This window comes from Felis catus, chromosome B2 (assembly GCF_018350175.1).
Source record: "Felis catus isolate Fca126 chromosome B2, F.catus_Fca126_mat1.0, whole genome shotgun sequence".
In the NCBI taxonomy this organism is placed as follows: domain Eukaryota; kingdom Metazoa; phylum Chordata; class Mammalia; order Carnivora; family Felidae; genus Felis; species Felis catus.
In genome coordinates this window covers 50,002,620-50,021,618 of record NC_058372.1, presented here as the reverse complement: position 1 = coordinate 50,021,618, position 18,999 = coordinate 50,002,620, and the positions used below count along the sequence as shown (strand labels likewise).

The window sequence follows — 18,999 nt, the reverse complement described above, 5'->3', positions numbered from 1 at the left end:
CTGGGCATGCAGGATAGAGCTTAGTATTTTCACTTTAGACTGAAATGGACTTCTGAACACTTGAAAATAATACTTTCAATAGTAATGAGTGACTGGGGGTAAAAATTTTTAAATTGGGTGGTTCTTGAAATCTTGACCTGGAGCAGAAAAACTCAACATGTACTATCTTACAGAACTTTTAGCAAGCTAGTTCGAGGTGGCTTGGTTCAGCAACAGAGGAAGAACTGTGGGAAGTTACCCAGCACTTCCGAGGCCAGGTATCCCAGATCTTGTATCGACAGCTCCCACTCATTCACACCACTGGCTGGGCAGCAGGGAGGAGCCGGAGCTGGTGGCTGACCTCAACTCTGGAGCAGCCATGGTTCTAAAAACTGAGTCAGAGCTCACAGATAACCAGTAACTGTTTTTCCTCCTGTCTCAAGGCCAGGTTCTCTAAAAGCAGGGATTTTATATATATTCTCTAAAAGCAGCATGTGTGTAGATATGTGTGTGTGTGTGTGTATAAAATTATTTACTATAGTTCAAATCAAGAAATACATTTTCTATTATGACCCAGTAAATACATCCTCAGCTGAAACAAAAGTTTCATGAAACAGATTATACCTACTATTTGTATTACACTCTCATATTTTCTGTTCTATTCCATTTTTGTTTAAATGCAGGTCTAATGGGCCTATAGCCACAGTTTGCCAATGTCTATTTCCCTGCAATGCCGGGGTAAGTAGGCACATGGCGGGGGGCATCGGCTTGCAGGAACAGCAGTCTGTGTGCTGTCTATACCCCCAAGTGATGCTTCTCCTGGCAAAATCTAGTTTTTCTCCTGCTCTTAATCATTCCACACCTGTATGAGGATTGTCCAGAGAAACAGAACCAATGGAATGTATATAGAGAGAAAGATGATTATTATAAGAATTGGCTCACATGACTACGGAGGCTGACAAAGCCCAAGATTTGCAGCAAGCAGGCTAGAGACCCAGGAGAGCTGATGGTGTAGTTCTGGTCTGAAGGCCAGGCCAGCAGGCTTGAGACCCAGGATGAGCCAGTGTTTTAGTTTGAGTCCAAAGGCAGGAAAAGGTTGTCCTAGTTCAAAGGCAAGCAGGAGGAATTCTTTCTTACTTCGGGAAAGCACAGCCTATTCAGGCTTTCAGGGGAGTGGGTGAGGCCCACCCACACCAGGGAGGGCAATCTGCTTTACTCATTCTATAAACCCAAATGTTAATCTCATCCAGAAACAGTCACATCCAGAAAAATGACCCCAAGGCCCAGACAAGTTGACACATAAAATTAACCATCACAATATCCCTACCCCTACCTCACTAAATAAGGTACCATCTGAGCTCTTTAAAGATCCAATTTAATTTAGACTTTAGTATTAAAATATAGGAACCAAAAAAACATAACTTTAAGAGTTCTGTAAATGCCTCTCTGAAAAGTAGAAGGTGTTTCAAAATGTAGGTCCAACCTCCAAACGATACCGCATTCTCTCATCAGCCAGGTCCGTTTGAAAAAGCACGAACAAAGTTAGAGTAGTTAATCTTGTCTTCTCCATGAGAGCACACCCTGATCAACTGCAGGAGAGAGCAGAGAGCAAGTGAGGCAGAGCTGCGGGGTACGCTTGTTAATAACAATCCCCAGCCTTTGTAAACCAGGTCAGAGTTTATATCAGAGGATTCCAAAATGGTCCTGCAAACCTGCCAGGTAGCTCAGATGTTATCCCCATCTTAAACTTTATGAAATTGAAGCTCAGATGGAATAAAAGGCCTGCCTGGGATTTCAGGACTAACATTTGTAAGCACATTGCCATTTCCAAAGCACTTTTAATTATTTTTATATTCAAATACGAGCTTTGTCCACCCAGCCTGCACAGAGTAAAACTCTTAAAATAGCAAGCTGCTATTATCATCGCCTAACAAAAGAATCCAGTTACGTCACTGCTCAAACCAGGTCCCCTGAAATGCAGCTGTGGGTGATGGTAGATTTCTAGATTTGCTGTGGTCACCTTTACAAAATGTGCAAACCCATGCCGCCCACACCTCCCCCCCCTTGCCCCCCGGCCACTTCCCACTGACTGCAGTTCCTCTCTCGCTAGATCAAGGATGGCACACATGACTTAAAAGCTGGGCACACTATCACTCTGAGATTTGGGAGGCCGAAGGGGCATTTGCCCAGGTGAACACCTTCTCTCCTGTCTCCTGTACTCCCTGCTAATGTCCTGATTTATGAAAAATCCTCATCTCTGATCTAGCCCCTCCAGCACCATGCAGACAGCCTTCCCTAAGTGAGTCTTCAGTTCTGAACATCACTTTTTGCTAAAAGATCTTTAAGAAGGTCTACAGCACTTCAGTGTTTTTCATCAGTGAGAAGTCTCCATGAAAAGTCACAGTCCTTGGCAATTGTGGGAGAAATTCTGTTCTGAGTTCCAGGGAACCCCAAGCTTCCTGGGAATTTATAATGAAAACAGGCACAAAACACCTTCTTTTACTCACTTGGAAAATTCTAGGAGACTGGCCATGTCCTTCCTCCATTTGCATCTGGCCATGCGTGACCCCTTACCAATAGACGTCACTGCCCCTGGCAGTGATCATGCCCTCTTCCATGATGGCTAGACTGCTGGGCTAATGTAAGCATCACCATGAAGGGTGTCACAGGCTGCCCACCATTCTGCTCAACCCAGTTACCTTTGAGTCTCCCCTCGGGGCTGCCTTTCTAGGATCACCTCTGTGGAGTCTCCTTCAGCCCAGAAATGACTCATCAGCCACCCTGTGCTGTCTAGCTCCTATCCACTTAAACAGAGTCCCTGCTGCAGCCATTAGGAAAGAACATCAATGCGAAAATCCAGGGGAAACACCATAACCAGAACTGAATAGGAGATCTGATTTGAACACCTTTAAGTTTCCCATTCAAACAAAATATGCATGCAATTGCCTTTGGGAGAGAACGAACGGTGTTCGGCCTCTGCAGTCACCCAGAAGAGCAATTCATACTGACCTCCTTAATCAAAGAATCATCAACTGGGAGGTGGAGAGAGTCACAGATTTTAAAGAACATTTCTTTGTCCACATATCCTGAAGCTTCCTTGTCATAAATTTGAAATGCTTCACGAATGTTGTCTTTGCATGGATGATGTTTCAGTTGCTTCTGGATTGTGTCTATTAATGCTTCCAGTTCTTGCTCACCCGGATCCTCTTTAGTTTGCTTGCTGTAGACAAAGGAAGAAAATGCCTGGCATCTTATTTATACTTGACCAGTCTCATCTCAGTGACCAAAGTTCTCATTTGGTGAAGTGGGGGAAGCTTCTAATGGCAAGCGGCTTGGACACTGAGCTGGCCAATAACGGAATGCTTGCCTGCAGGGGCTGGCTGATGACTGACCCCCACAGGAAGGCCTGATTAGGGGGTTTCTGAACTGAAGCCCAGCCTCCCTGGCTGCCACCTGTTAAATCACTGCACCACAAAGAGCCAAATCTCCCACCGTGGCAGCCTCCCCAAGTTTGGTGTTTGTGCGAATCATCTGCTGCTGCTTAATGCTGATGCAGATCTACATGGTCTGTTATCTCATCTAAAACTAAGGGGGTTTAAAAAAAATTACACACAGTCAGCAATCTGTTGTACTTTTAACATTCCGTCTCCAGTTCATTCTGAATTTTGTGACAGGTAGTGGATTGAGAAGTTTAGGCTTAGCATTTACTGAAATGAGCGATGAGTAACACAGAGCATTAGAAAGAAGGTGGTCTATCCTTTCAAACCACAACCAGGATAAGCAGAAGCCCAATTCATTTCCTTTGAACACAAAGGTACCACTACACAAATAAAGACTTTTAGAGCTGGAAAAGACATTTCATCTTTATAAAGGCATTTGGGGATAAAATGAGACCGCAATAAACTCAGAAACCCTTTCTCAATGATGAAAAACAGACTTGAAGACCCAGATGTCACGTCAGAGGCAGGACCAGAACAGACGTCTCACTCGGGTTCTGACATGTTCTTTCAAGGATGCCCACCACCTCTCACCTACCCTCCCCCTCCACACCATCACAGTACCAGTCTACCATGGCTTTCCTGTTCCTATTTCCTTCTGCATAGGATAGTCAAAAGGTTCACTGTTCCAAATGGCCTCTTTTAACTTCATTCCCTTTTGAACCACTGGCGACCCTTGCTGGGGAAGGCATAAAGTGCTACAGCCTTTCAGGGACAATTTAGAAAACATGAAGCAAAAGCCCAGCAAAGAATTTCAAATAATTTATCCTAAGGAAATAATAATGAGTTGTATACAAGGATACATCTAATAAAGCAGTTTTGAGACAGCCTAAATGTCTAAAAAGATTGTCCAAAAATCAGAATTTGGTTAAACAATATCCCCCAAACAATCAGGCAATATAAAAATCATGTGGCATGGACAATGTTGCAGAAAGAATAGACAGATGGGTGAGAAAATCAATGTGTAAAAGTGTATACAGAAGGCTACATTTTGCATCAAAGTTGTGAGGGGAATAAGAACATACAATTAAATCCGCTTACATTGTGCAAAGAAACTCTGGGAAGAGATTTTAAAACCAATGAAGTAGGTAGTTAGCTATGGAGAATGGAGGGTAACAAGCAGGTGGATGGAAGATGGGGCAGGAATAAAACTTTTCATTTGTCCTTCAAATATATATATTATATATAACATATAACTCATGTCAATTATATATTACATTATATATAACTCATATATATGATATATAACTCATGTGAATATAATACCTACTCTAAAAATTATCAATGCTCCATAAAATATTTCATATCAGAAATGTTCATGATATGCAAAAAGCTAATTAAATATTATAGGATTACTCCACTTTATATGCATATTAAAGCAATATTGGAAGTAATCATCTCTGGGTTATGGGATTTTAAGGAATATTTTTATTTCCATTTCCTAAATTTTTACTCCGTGAATGTTATTATTATGGGCATGTGTTACCTTTATAGTAAGACAAAAACAATATAAATTGCAATAATGAAAATCTCTAGTATCTAAATGCTGTCTGGCATTATTGAAGCAGAATATATTTACCTGATGGGTACACCTCCAGTCATATATACTAAATTATGAATGATTGCCTGGGCGCTATTTTAGTGGCAGAAAGCAGTGAAACTTCAATCTTCCATATCTTCCCAGGAGTTAGAGCCATAGAGCATATATATTTGAAATGTGATCATCCATTCATTTTGGGAAAGAGAAGATAACCCTCTCTTCCCTGAAGGGGCCAGATGTTTAATACTGCTTCATACAATAGGGAAAATGTCGATGGCATCTGCTGCCTTTGAGTATGCTGGAGTAAATTCAAACAGAGCTTGCCACAGGTGGTGCTGTTTACGACAGAGCTAGTGAGAGTTCTAGCCCCGACATTATTGAGGGGCCCAAAACAGGGCCCCTTCTCTAGGACAGCTGCAACATTGTTCCACATGTTAACAAGGGAACACAGGGGCCAAATGGTCATCCTTAATGGGGACCGCCGACTGAGAGAGGTGGCTGGGTTCCCAGCACACGAGGTGCAGACTCTGTGCCAACCCCTCCAATGCCCTTCTTTTTCTTTCCACAAAAGCAAACATGAGTTTCATGGGGCGATTAATCTCCCATAGGTAAAAAAATACGTCATGGTTTTCATTCCACTCTTAGACTATTTTCCTAGGGGCAACCTGGCAAAGCCCTCTACTTAGCAAGAAAGAACTAAATGGAATTCACATATTTTCTCCAACAGCAAAGAGACTGCAGTTTTGTTCTTTCTTATATTTGGGGGCAGGGTGGAGAGCAGTGGGCAACTCTATGATTTGTCAGAACTTTAAAGTGTGGCCATTTTGACTGCAAAGGTTCAGCGTCAACCCCTTAGCCTGACTTTAGCTCTTGATCCATGATCGAATGTCTCCCCTTGGCCCCAGTGGTAAACTCACTTCCAGGGCAGGCAGCCCCTTGCCTAGAGACCTTAGAGTGGTCAGGGAGCTGAGTAACAACCTCCTCGATTTTTTGGTGCTTTTCTCTGGTGAGAGAGAAGAAATTGTAGTAAGAGCATGAGCTCTAGAATCTGACTTGTTTCAATAGCTGTTTTACCACTTAAAGCCTGCATGATCTTAAGTAGATTACCTAACTGCTCTATGCCTCAGTTTCATTATCTGTCATAGGGGAGTCTGAAAGGAAGCCACCTCATAAAGATTGCTTTGAGAATTAAATGAACTATTACATATAAAGCACTTAGTACCTGACATAGCAAGTGCACACAAATGTCGGCTTTGAACAAAGTTCTTTTCACAGTCCTAGTAGAAATAGTCACTCATCTAACAACTATTTATTGAACATGTTTGGCTGAGTACGACAAGGAACCAGTTTCTAGTAAGGATCCCTGCTCTCCAGAAGAGAATTAAGACATGGACTTTAAAGTTGCTCACAGGGGCGCCTGGGTGGCTCAGTCAGTTGGGCGTCTGACTTCGGCTCAGGTCATGATCTCACGGTTCATGGATTCGAGCCCCGCATTGGGCTCTGGGCTGACAGCTCAGAGCCTGGAGCCTGTTTCGGATTCTGTGTCTCCCTCTCTCTCTGACCCTCCCCTGCTCATGCTCTGTCTCTCTCTGTCTCAAAAAAATAAATAAAACGTAAAAAAAATAAATAAAGTCACTCATAGAAGGGAGAAAATGACCATTAGGGGTCATGTAGGGGAGGTACAAAGCCTGAGAGGATCAGCAAGGGCTGAACTGGGAGATGGTCTTGAAGGATGTGAGGGCTTGGACCTCCTGAACGAAATAAAGGAACTTCAGACAATGGGAACAGCCTGAGAAAAGGCATGAAGAAAGGAATGCCGGAGGTTGGTATAATAAACCTGTTTGTCTGGAGTGCAGTGTGTGTGGAAAGGTAAGCTGGAACTCGAAGTTCAATGGTCATTTGGAGACACACTATGAAGGTTCTTGGTGGAACCTGGGAAGTTCAGACTAAGAACTTTAGAACTTTGTTTTTAAGTATATATATATATATATACATATATATGTATATATATGTGTGTGTATATATGTATATATATATATATATATATATATATATATATATATATACACATATATACACACACACACACACACATATACATACAATGGAGTATTACTCGGCAATCAAAAAGAATGAAATCTTGCCATTTGCAACTACGTGGGTGGAACTAGAGGGTATTATGCTAAGCGAAACTAGTCGGAGAAAGAAATATCATCTGACTTCACTCATATGAGGACTTTAAGATAGAAAACAGATGAACATAAGGGAAGGGAAGCAAAAATAATATAAAAACAGGGAGGGGGGCCAAAACATAAGAGACTCTTAAATATGGAGAACAAACAGAGGGTTACTGGAAGGGTTATGGGAGTGGGGATGGGCTAAATGGGTAAGGGGCATTAAGGAATCTACTCCTGAAATCATTGTTGCACTATATGCTAACTAGGATGTAAATTAAAAAAATTAAATGAAAATTAAAGGAAAGAAAAATTAATACCAGTCCTTCTCAAACTCTCCAAAAAAAAATATATATATATATATATGTGTATGTATGTGTGTGTATATATATATATATATGTGTGTGTGTATGTATGTGTATATATATATATATATATATATATATATATATATATATGGAGAAGGAAACACTTCCAAACTTATTTTATGAGGCCATTACCCTGATACCAAAGCCAGTCAAGGTCCCTTAAAGAAAATTACACACCAATATCTTTGGTGAACATGGATGCAAAAATCTTCAACAAAACACTAGCAAACCAAATTCAACAGCACATTAAAAGGATCATACACCATGATCAAATGGTAATTATCCTTTTTATGCAATGATGGTGCAACATACACAAGTCAGTAAATGTGATATACCACATTAACAGAATGAAGAATAAAAATCATGCATACATGGCCAACTAATCTTTGACAAGGGTGCCAAGAATACACAATGGAGAAAGGACAGTCTCTTTAATAAATGGTGCTGGCAAAACTGAGTATCCACAGGCAAAAGAATGAAAATGGATCTTGATTTAAGATAACAAAAATTAATTCAAAATGGATTGAAGACTTAAACATAAGACCTGGAACTGTAAAACTCTTAGAAGTAAACAAAGGAAAGCTCTTTGACATTGGTTTTGGCAATGATTTTTTGGATAGGACACCAAAAGCACAGTCAACAAAAGTAAAAACAAATAGAACTATTTCAAACTAAAAAGCTTTTGCACAGCAAAAGGAATAACCAACAAAATGACAAGGTAATCTATGAAATGGGAGAAAATATTTACAAGCTGTCTTAGTCTGTTCAGGGTACTATAACAAAATACCAGAGACTAGGTAGCTTATAAACAACCAAAATTTATTTCTCACAATTATGGAGGCTAAAAGCCCAAGATGATGGCACCACAGATTCCACATGGTGGCTAGGGAAGGCTCTCTCTTTGGTTCAGAGACAGTATCTTCTCATTGTGTCCTCATGGTATAAGGGGGCTAGCAAGTTCTCTGGGGCCTCTTTTATACAAGCACTAATCCCATCCATAGGACTCTCATGACCTAATCGCCTTCCAGAGGCGATTAAGAGTTCCAGATGAACTCTTAATATGGGTCAAGATATCAACACATAGGGGCATCTGGGTGGCTCAGTTGGTTAAACCTCCAGATTTGGCTCAGGTCATGATCTCCCAGTCTGTGGATTCGAGCCCACATCAGGCTCTGTACTGACAGCTCAGAGTCTGGAACTTGCTTCGGATTCTGTCTCTCTCTCTCTCTCTCTCTGCCCCTTCCCCATTCACACTCTGTCTCTTTCTCTCTCAAAAATAAACATTAAAAAAAATTTTTTTTAGTATCAACATATAAATTCTGAGAGGACACAAACATTCAGACCATGGCACAAACCATATATCTGATAAGGGATTAATAGCTAAAATATATAAGGAACTCATACAACTCAATAGCAAAAATGAATGAATGAATAAATAAATAAACAAACAAACAATCCAGTTCAAACATGGGCAAAAGACCTGGATAGACATTTTCCCAAAAAGGATATACAAATGCTAAGAGGCACATGAGAAAGTGCTCAACCTCACTAATTATGAGAGAAATGTAAATCAAAACCACAATAAGATATAACACCTGTTAAGATGGTTATCATCAAAAAGACAAGAGATAACAACTTGGAGAGGATGTGGAGAAAAGGGAACTCTTGTACATTCCCATTGGGAATGTAAATTAGTACAGCCATTATGGAAAAGTTATGGAATTGCCTCAAAAAATTAAAAATAGAACTATCACAGGATCTAGCAATCCCATTTCTGGATATGTATCTGATATCCAGATACATCTGGATGTATCTGTATCCATGATACATCTGGATATGTATCTCCAGGACCTCAAGGAGACATCTGCAGTGCCATATTTACTGCAGCATTATTCACAATAGCCAAGATATGAAAATAACCTAAGTGTCCAACAATGGATGAATAGATTTTAAAAATGTGACACATATATAAAAAACATGGCCCAATAGAATATTATTCAGACATAAAAAGAAGGAAATCCTGCCCTTTGTGACAACACGGATGAATTGGAAGGATATTGTGCTTAGTGAAATAACCCAGAGAAAGACAAATACTGTATAATCTCATTTATATGTGGAATCTAAAAAAAGTTGCACTCATAGAAACCGAGTAGAAGGTGGTTACCAGGGGTTGGGGGAAAGGTGATGTTGGTCAAAGGGTTAAAAAAAAAAAAAATCAATAACAAGACGAATAAGTTCTAGAGGTCTAATTGTGACTATTATCAATAATACTGTACCATATACTTGCTGTTTGCTATGAGATCTTCAACATTCCCACCACACACACACACACACACAAATAAATGGTAGCCAGGTAAGGTGATGGATATGTTAATTAACTTGATTGTGGTAGTCATTCACAATGTATATCAAATCACCATGTTGTAGACTTTAAATACATACACTTATACCTCAATAAAATTGGGGGAGGGGGGAAGTAGTATGATGAATTTGGAGCCAAGTTCCAGGAAGACTGGTCTGGTAATAGTATGTGAAGTGGATTAAGGGAAAAAGAGAATGGACGTGGGAAGATAAGTTGGGAGGTACTGTGTAGGCCTAGGTAAGCAGTGATGGGAGCATGGCAGACATCAGTGGTCCCCTGTTCAATATTCACCCTCTCCCTTTCCTAACAGAGCCTTTATTTTGTTTGGAGCAGCAGTAAAAAGTGGCTCTGTGATGCAGCCCAGACAATGAGATGTCAGCAGAACTTGCTAGGTGGGGCTCCTGGATAAGCCCTTTAAAAACAGGAAAGACGTGGTGAGATTGGCTGTTCAGTCTTTTACCCTTTGTCCTTCCCCTTCTTCCTGCCTGGACTATAATGCAGTGCTAGAGATGCAACGTTCATTTTGTGGCCACAGGGTGAAAAGCAGGAGGACTAAAGCTACTACTTGCTAAGGGTGTCTGAGAAGAGAGAAAAAAACACCGAGTCTCTGTTGGCATTGCAAAGCCACCACACGGGCTCTGGAGTGCTTCCCTCCAGATGTCCTGTTACAGGTTAAGCTAATGCAAATTTGTTTTTGTTGTTGTTGTTATGTGTGGACAAATGCAGCTCCTAACTGACTGAGTGCTTTAGATTAGGAAATGGTGGGGAGAATGAAAAGGAGAAGTCAGAGGCAAGACATATCATAGAATAAAAGAATTTAGCTTATTGAATATAGTGCAAAACAAAAGAGGTCAAAAGAATCTCAAAGATTTCAAACAAAGATAAATGGAACACTGATGTGATTAAGAGAAAGCAGGCAATTGACATTTATGGCTTGCCTCCTGTGTGTGCAGACACTATGCCGGCACTTGACATATGTTATTACAACACACTGTTATCACAACTTTATGAGACACACACAGAAAGAAGGAAGAGCAGTTGTGCTAGAAAGTTGGAAACAACAATGGCGTTTTTTTCCTGTTGTACAAATTGTGAGGTGCTGTGGTTCACCTGGATGAAGACACACTGAACAGGCCAACAGGAATCTAGAACTAGCGTCAGGAGAGTGGTTGGGATGGAGAGCAACTTGTTTAGACACTGTGCAACGAGATGAGAGGAGACTGTCAGGCTTTAGAAAAAGCAAACAAGAGGACCAAAAATAGGACCTTGAGAAATACCAACCTAGTAGACAAAAAGTAGCAAAAAGATACAAAGAATAGAATTCCAGAAGTAGCAGGGGTATCAGAGACTCTGACTTTCTAGAACTCATAAGAGGGTTTCAAAAAGGGGGCTCACCTCATCCTATGGATATACCTAGAAAACACCCACATCAGTGTAAACCCAAAAAAAGACCCAAAGGGTGGCAGTATAGATCTCCACAGCTAAATGTAGAGAAGAGGCCACATTAAAGAGGGTAGGAAGGTTACAGACATGGTCAGCAGCCAAACAGACCCACAAGACTGTCCATGGGAGGGAGGGACTCCAGCAGTGTGGAGAGAAGAGAGAAGCAGACCCTACATGAGGTACCCCAGGCAAAGGGGACTCACATGGGGAAGATGAATCCCCACAACATTTGGTTTTCAACACTAGAGAGGCTTAACAATCAATAAGGCTTAACACCTGGAACTTTAAAAATCAGCAGCTTGGCTCTGGGAGAGCCAGGAGGGCAATAGGAAACTGAGTCTACGCCCCTAAAGAGACAGCACAACAAACAGCCGCACCAAGATACAGCATAGAAGCACGTTTGGGGAAGAAAAAAAAAAAGCCTGGGGGTATAGAGGAGAGAGATTTGTTTACTAATCTCAGAGTGTGTGCTAGAGGGGCAGGGATCTTTGGCAGACTTCTTTAAGAACAAAAGAGTAGGTACCATCCCCCCCCACCCCCACACCTAGACAACAAGGACACCTGGGGGAACCAGGGCAGTATGAAGACTCTCCACCTAGCTTGCTACCAGCGCACTCTGTTTGCAGGTTCTCCTGTGGACATGACATACCTCTCCTCCATCCAGGACCAGGCGAGAGTTCTCCCCCTGCTGAGTGCAGGTCCCCTTATACAGAAGACCAGCATGGACTTTGCTGGCACTGCACAACCTGCCCCCATGGTCTTCTGGGGACCCGCTCCCTACAGCCTGACCTGGGCAGGAGTCCATCCAAAGTGGTGCCACCAACCAGCCAGTGCACAAGAAGCCCTGAGAGAATCCAGCACCACTCCAAAGTGACTCTGCCCCAGGGAGAGGGGAAGATAACTGCACACACTATTTGAGTGCACTGGGGGCAGACACGTGATCTGACTGCAGACCCTGCCCACCAACAAAAGCTTCTCAGTGGAAAACACAGAAAGAGTGCCCTACAGTTCAGTGCTAGTGCATCCTTGGCAAATGCCTGGCCTGACTCAACTCAAGTCCCAGGGGGCCCCAGACTTTCACTAACACCACAGGGACCAAACACTGCCATTGCCCACAATGGCAAAAAGCCACTGTAGACAACTGGACTGAAGGCAAATGTGGCTTAGTCATAACAGGAGGGCCCGTGCAACCCACATAGGAGACAGCCCTGAAGCGTCAGGTTCTGGTGAACAGGGGACACAGCACTGCAGGACACTCCACGACCTCTTCTTCATAAAGCCACTACTTTCAAGAGCAGGAGTTGTAGCTGACTTTTCTAACACATAGAAACAGACACAGAAAAAATGAGACAGAACAATATGTTCCAAATGAAACAACAGGACAAAATCACAGCAAGAGAGCTAAACAAAACAGAGATAAGTAATATGCCTGAGAGAGAACCTGAAGTCATGCTCATAAAGATACTCACTGAACTTGAGTGGATGACTTCAGTAAGACCCTCGACTAAGAGATAGAAAACATAAAAAGGAACTAATCACAGATGAAGAACTCACTAACTGAAATTAAAAATATACTAGAGGGAATAAATACTAGGCCTGAGGAAACAGAAGAATGGATCAGTGACCTGAAGGACAGAGTAATGGAGAGCAATCAAGCTGAACAGGAGAGAGAAAAAAGAATAACAAAAAATAAAAAAAGATTAAGGGAATGCAACAACGCCATCAAACAATAATAACATTCACATTATAGGGATTCCAGAAGGGGAAGAGAGAGAAAACGTGGTAGAAAATGTACCTGAAGAAGAGCTGAAAACTTCCTGAATCTGGGGAAGGAAACAGAAATCCAGACCCAGGAGGCACAGAGAGCCCCAACAAAATCAACCTAAACAGGTCCACACCTAGGCACATAGTAATTTAAATAGCAGAAAGTAATGATAAAGAGAGAATCTCAAAAACAGCATGAGAAAAGAAACTAGTTACATACAAAGGAACCCCTATAAAGCTATCAGCTAATATTTTAGCAGAAATTTTGCAGGCCAAAGTGCTGAAAGAAAAAAGCCTGCAGTCAAGAATACTCTATGCAGGGGCGCCTGGGTGGCGCAGTCGGTTAAGCGTCCGACTTCAGCCAGGTCACGATCTCGCGGTCCGTGAGTTCGAGCCCCACGTCAGGCTCTGGGCTGATGGCTCGGAGCCTGGAGCCTGTTTCCGATTCTGTGTCTCCTTCTCTCTCTGCCCCTCCCCCGTTCATGTTCTGTCTCTCTCTGTCCCAAAAATAAAATAAAAAACGTTGGAAAAAAAAAATTAAAAAAAAAAAAGAATACTTTATGCAGCAAGGTTATCATTCATAATAGAAAGAGTGATAGTTTTTCAGACAAACAAAAGTGAAAAGAATTCATCGCAGCTAAACCAGACCTGCAAGAAATGTTAAACGGATGCTTTGAATGGAAGTGAAAGCCCATAAGAAGGATTAAGAAAAGTAGGGAGCACTAAAGAAGTAAAATTAAGCATATCTATAAAATCAGTCAAGGGATTAAAAAAAGATAAAAGGATGTAAATTATGACACCATATATCTAGTCATGAAGGGAAGAGGAGCAAAAATTTAGTGCTTTTAGGATGGGTTTCAAATTTAAGTGAACATCAACTTAATATAGACTGCTATAGGCAGAAGATGTTACAATCTTAATAGTAGCCACAAATCAAAAACTGGTAATAGATATTCAAACAATGAAGAGAAATGAATCCAACTACATCACTAAAGAAAGCCAGCAAACTATGAGAGAAGAGAGATGGACTATGTTCCAATCAAAAGACATAGGGTTATGGAATGGATAAAAAAGCAAGACCATCTATATGTTGCCTATATGACTCATTTCAGATCTAAAGACACCTGCAGATTGAAAGTGAAGGGACGGAAAAGCATTAATCATGCAAATGGCAGTGAAAAGAAAGCCAGGGTCACAATACTTAGACAAAATACACTTTGAAACAAAGGGAACAATCCAACAAGAAGACATAACAATTGTAAATATGTGCACTTAATATGGGAGTACCCAAATACATAAAGCAGTTAATAACAAACATAGAGGAAGTGAATGATAGTAATGCAGTAATAGTAAGGGACTTTAATACCCCACTTACGTCAATGGATAAATCATCCAAACAGAAAATCAACAAAGAAACAGTGGCTTTGAATAACACACTGGACCAGATGATTTAAGAGTACCGAGAACATTCCATCCTAAAACAGCAGATTACACATTCTTTTCAAGTGCACATGGAATGTTCTCCAGAATAGACCATAAATTAGGCCACAAAACTAGTGTCAACAAATTAAAAAAGACTGAAGTCATACCATGAATCTTTTGTGACCACAACACTATGAAGCTAGAAATCAACTGCGCATGCATGTGCGCGCGTGCACGCGCACACACACAAGTCTGGAAAGAACACAAATACATGAAGGCTAAATAGCATGCTACTATGAATGGGTCAACCAAGAAATCAAAGAGGAAATAAAAAATACATGAGATGAATGAAAACAATGGTCCAGTATCTTTAGGATGCAGCATAAGTGGTTCTAAGAGGAAAGATTATAGCAATATAGGCCTACCTCAAGAAGTAAGAGAAACCTCAAATAATCAAACTAACCTAGAAATACCTAGGAAAAGAAGAACAAACAAAACCCCAAACCAGTAAAAGTAAATAATAAATATTAGAGCAGAAATAAACAAAATAGAAACTAAAAAAAACCCCAAAAAACAAAAAAACAAAACAAACCCAAAACAATAGAACAGTACAATGATACCAGGAGCTGGTTCTTTGAAAAGACCAACAAAATTGACAAGCCTGTAGCCAGACTCATAAAAAAATTTAAAAAATAAAAAAAGAACTCGAAACCATAAATGAGAAATAATTGACACCACACAAATTCAAAGGACTGTAAAGGTATATAGTTTTTTTATAATATTCTGACAAACTAGATAGCCTAGAAGAAAAAGACAAATTCCTAGAAACATAACCTCCCAAAACTGAATCAGGAAGAAACTGAAAATTTGAACAGACTGATTTCCAGCAATAAAATAGAATCAGTAATCAAAAAACTCCTAATGGGTGCCTGGGTGATTCAGTCCGTTAAGGTTCTGACTGCAGCTCAGCTCATGATCGCATGGTCTGTGAGTTCAAACCCTGCATTGGGCTCTGTGCTGACAGCTCAGAGCCTGGAGCCTGCTTCCGAGTCTGTGTCTCCTTCTCCTTTCTGCCCCAGCCCCACTCATGCTCTGTCTCTCCTCTGTCTCTCAAAAATGAATAAATGTTAAAAAACATATTTTAATTACAAAAAAATCTCCCAACAAATAAAAGTCGAGGACCAGATGGCTTTACAGGTAAATTCTACCAAATATTTAAAGACTTACTACCTATTGTTCTCAAACTATTCCAAGAAATAAAACAGGAAGGAAAGCTGTCAAATTCATTCTATGAGGCCAGCATTACCCTGATACCAAAACCAGATAAAGACATTACAAAAAAAGAGCAGGCCAGTATCTCTGATGAGCATAGATGCAAAATTCCTCAACAAAGTATTAGGAAACCAAATCCAACAATACATTAAAAAAATAATTCACCACAATCAAGCGGGCCCCAGGATGCAAGGCTGATTCAATATACACAAATCGACAAGATACATTACATCTGTAAGAGAAAGGATAAAAACTATGTGATCATTTCAATAGATGCAGTAAAAACATATGATAAAATACAACATCAACTCATGACAAAAACCCTCAACAAAGTAGAGATAGAGGGAACATACTTTAACATAATAAAGGCCATATATGAAAAGCACACAACTAACATCATACTCAATGGTGAAGAACTGAGAGCTTTTCCCCTAAGATCAAGGATGTTCACTGTCACCACTTTTATTCAACATAGTACTGAAAGTCCTAGCCACAGCAATAAGAGAAAAGAATAAATGGCAACCAAATTGGTAAGGAAGAAGTAAAACTGTCACTATGTGCAGATGACATGATATAGAAAACCCCAAAGACTCCACCAAAAAACCCCTAGAACTGATAAATGAATTTGGTAAGGTCACAGGATACAAAATCAATAGACAGAAATCCATTGCATTTCTATACACTAATAATGAAGTAGCTGAAAGGGAAATTGAGAAAATAGTTCCATTTACAATTGTACCAAAAATAATAAAATACCTAGGAATAAACTTAACCAAGGAGGTGAACCTGTACTCTAAAAACTGTAAAACACTGATGAAAGAAATTGAAGATGACACAAACAAATGGAAAGCTATTCCATGTTTGTGGACTGGGAGAACAAACACTGTTAAAAATGTCCATACTACTCAAAGCAATTTATACATTTAAATCCCTATCCCTAAATTTATACATTGCAATCCCTATCAAAATACCAAGAGTATTTTTCACAGAAGTAGAAAATTCCTAAAATCTGTGTGGAACCACAAAGGACCCCAATAGCCAAAGAAATCTTAAAAAAGAAAAACAAAACTGGAGGTATCACAATCCCAGATTTCAAGACATACTACAAAGCTGTAATAATCAAAGCAGTATGGTACTGGCACAAAAATAGACACATAGATCAATGGAACAGAACAGAGAGCCCAGAAATAAACCCACAATAATATGGTCAATTAATCTTTGACAAAGGAGACAAGAATATACAATACGAGGGCAACTGGGTGGTTCAGTCAGTTAAGTATCCAACTCTTGATTTTGGCTCAGGTCATGATCTCACAGTTTGTGAGATCAAGCACTGCATCAGGCTCTGCACTGACAGCATGGAGCCTGCTTGAGATTCTCTCTCTCTCTCTCCCTCTCTCTGCCCTCCTGTGCTCACTCTCTCTCTCAAAATAAATAACTTAAAAAAAAAAGAATACGCAGGGGGTGCCTAGGTGGGTCAGTTGGTTAAGGGCTGGACTTCAGCTCAGGTCATGATCTCATGGTTCATGGGTTCGAGCCCCGTAACAGGCTCTGTGCTGACAGCTCAGAGCCTGGAGCCTGCTTCAAAATTCTGTGTCTCCCTCTCTTTCTGCCCCTCCCCCACTCACACTCTATGTCTCTCTCTCAAAATTAAATAAACATTACAAAAAAAGAATATGCAATGTGAAAAAGATAATCTCTTCAATAAATGGTGCTGGGAAAACTGGATAGCTACATAAAAAATAAAAAACAAATAAAAAACTCAAAATGTGTTAAAGACCTAAATGTGAGACCTGAAACCATAAAAATCCTAGAAGAGAGCATAGGCAGTAATTTCTTTGACATCAGCCATAGCAACATTTTTCTAGATAAGTCTCCTGAGGGAAGGGAAACAAAAGCAAAAATTAACTATTGAGACTATATCAAAGTAAAAAAGCTTCTGCACAGCACACAATTGGCAAAACTAAAAGACAATCTACCAAATGGGAGAAGAGATTTGTAAATGCCACACCCAATAAAGGGTTAGCATCTAAAGAACTTATACAAGTCAACACCAAAAAAGTAAATAATCTAATTAAAAATAGGAGAGGGGCACCCAGGCAGCTCAGTTGGTTAAGTGTCCAACTTCAGCTCAGGTAATGATCTCACAGTTTGTGAGTTCAAGTCCCGCATTGGGATCTGTGCTGACAGCTCAGAGCCTAGAGCCTGCTTCCGATTCTGCGTCTCTTTCTCTCTCTGCCCCTCCCCCACATGTGCTCTGTCTCTGTCTCTCAAAAATAAACAAAAATGTAAAAAAAAAAAAAAAAAAGTTAAAAAAAAATAGGTAGAAGATATGGACAAACATTTGTCTGAAGAAGATATCCATGTGTCGAAGAAACACATGAAAAGATACTCATTATCTTTTTTGAGAGAAATGCAAATCAGAACCATAATGAGATATCACCTCACACCTATCAATATGGCTAAGATAAAAACCCAAGAAACAACAAGCATTGGCAAGGATGTATAGAAAAAGGAACACTCATGCACTGTTGGTGGGACTGCAAACTGGTGCAGCCATGTGGACAACATACAGTATGAAGTTTTCTCAAAAAATTTAAAAAAAGAATTACCATATGATGTAGTAACTCCAGTTCTGGGTATTTACCCAAAGAATATGAAAACAGGAATTTGAAAAGATTTATGCACCCCTATGTTTATTACATAATTATTTACAGCAGCCAAATCATGGAAATTGTGTCCATTGATAGATGAATGGATAAAGAAAGTGTGGTATACACACACATATACACACACACACAATGGAATATTACTCAGCCATAAAAAATAATGAAATTTTGCCATTTGCAACAACATGGATGGAGCTAGGGAGTATAATGCTAAGTGAAATAAGAGACAAACACCATATGATTTCATTCATATGTGGAATTTAACAAAACAAATGAACAAAGAAAAAAAGACACCAAAAAATGACTTTTAAATTTAGAGAACTGGTTACCAGAGGGGAGGTGGGGGGCATGGGTGAAATAGGTAAAGGGGATTAAGAGTACACTTATTGTGATAAACACTGAGTAATGTATAGAATAGGTGAATATATTATTATACACTTGAAACTAATACAACACTATGTTAAAAAATTTTAAAGATAGTCTCTTCGGCAAATGGTGCTGGAAAAACT

At 40.1% G+C, this 18,999-nt stretch overlaps 1 protein-coding gene across 1 annotated transcript in view; it reads right to left on the bottom strand.

The window, feature by feature from the left end:
• Positions 1 to 1,337: 1,337 nt before the first annotated feature.
• Positions 1,338 to 18,999, bottom strand: part of EFHC1 (EF-hand domain containing 1) — a 67,757-nt gene continuing 50,095 nt past the window's right edge. The window contains exons 10-11 of the mRNA XM_003986234.6: positions 2,989 to 3,199; positions 1,338 to 1,568 (exon numbers count right to left, since the gene is read on the bottom strand). Coding sequence (XP_003986283.1) covers positions 1,488 to 1,568; positions 2,989 to 3,199 — 292 coding nt within the window. The 3' untranslated portion in view covers positions 1,338 to 1,487. The remainder of the gene's footprint in view (positions 1,569 to 2,988; positions 3,200 to 18,999) is intronic.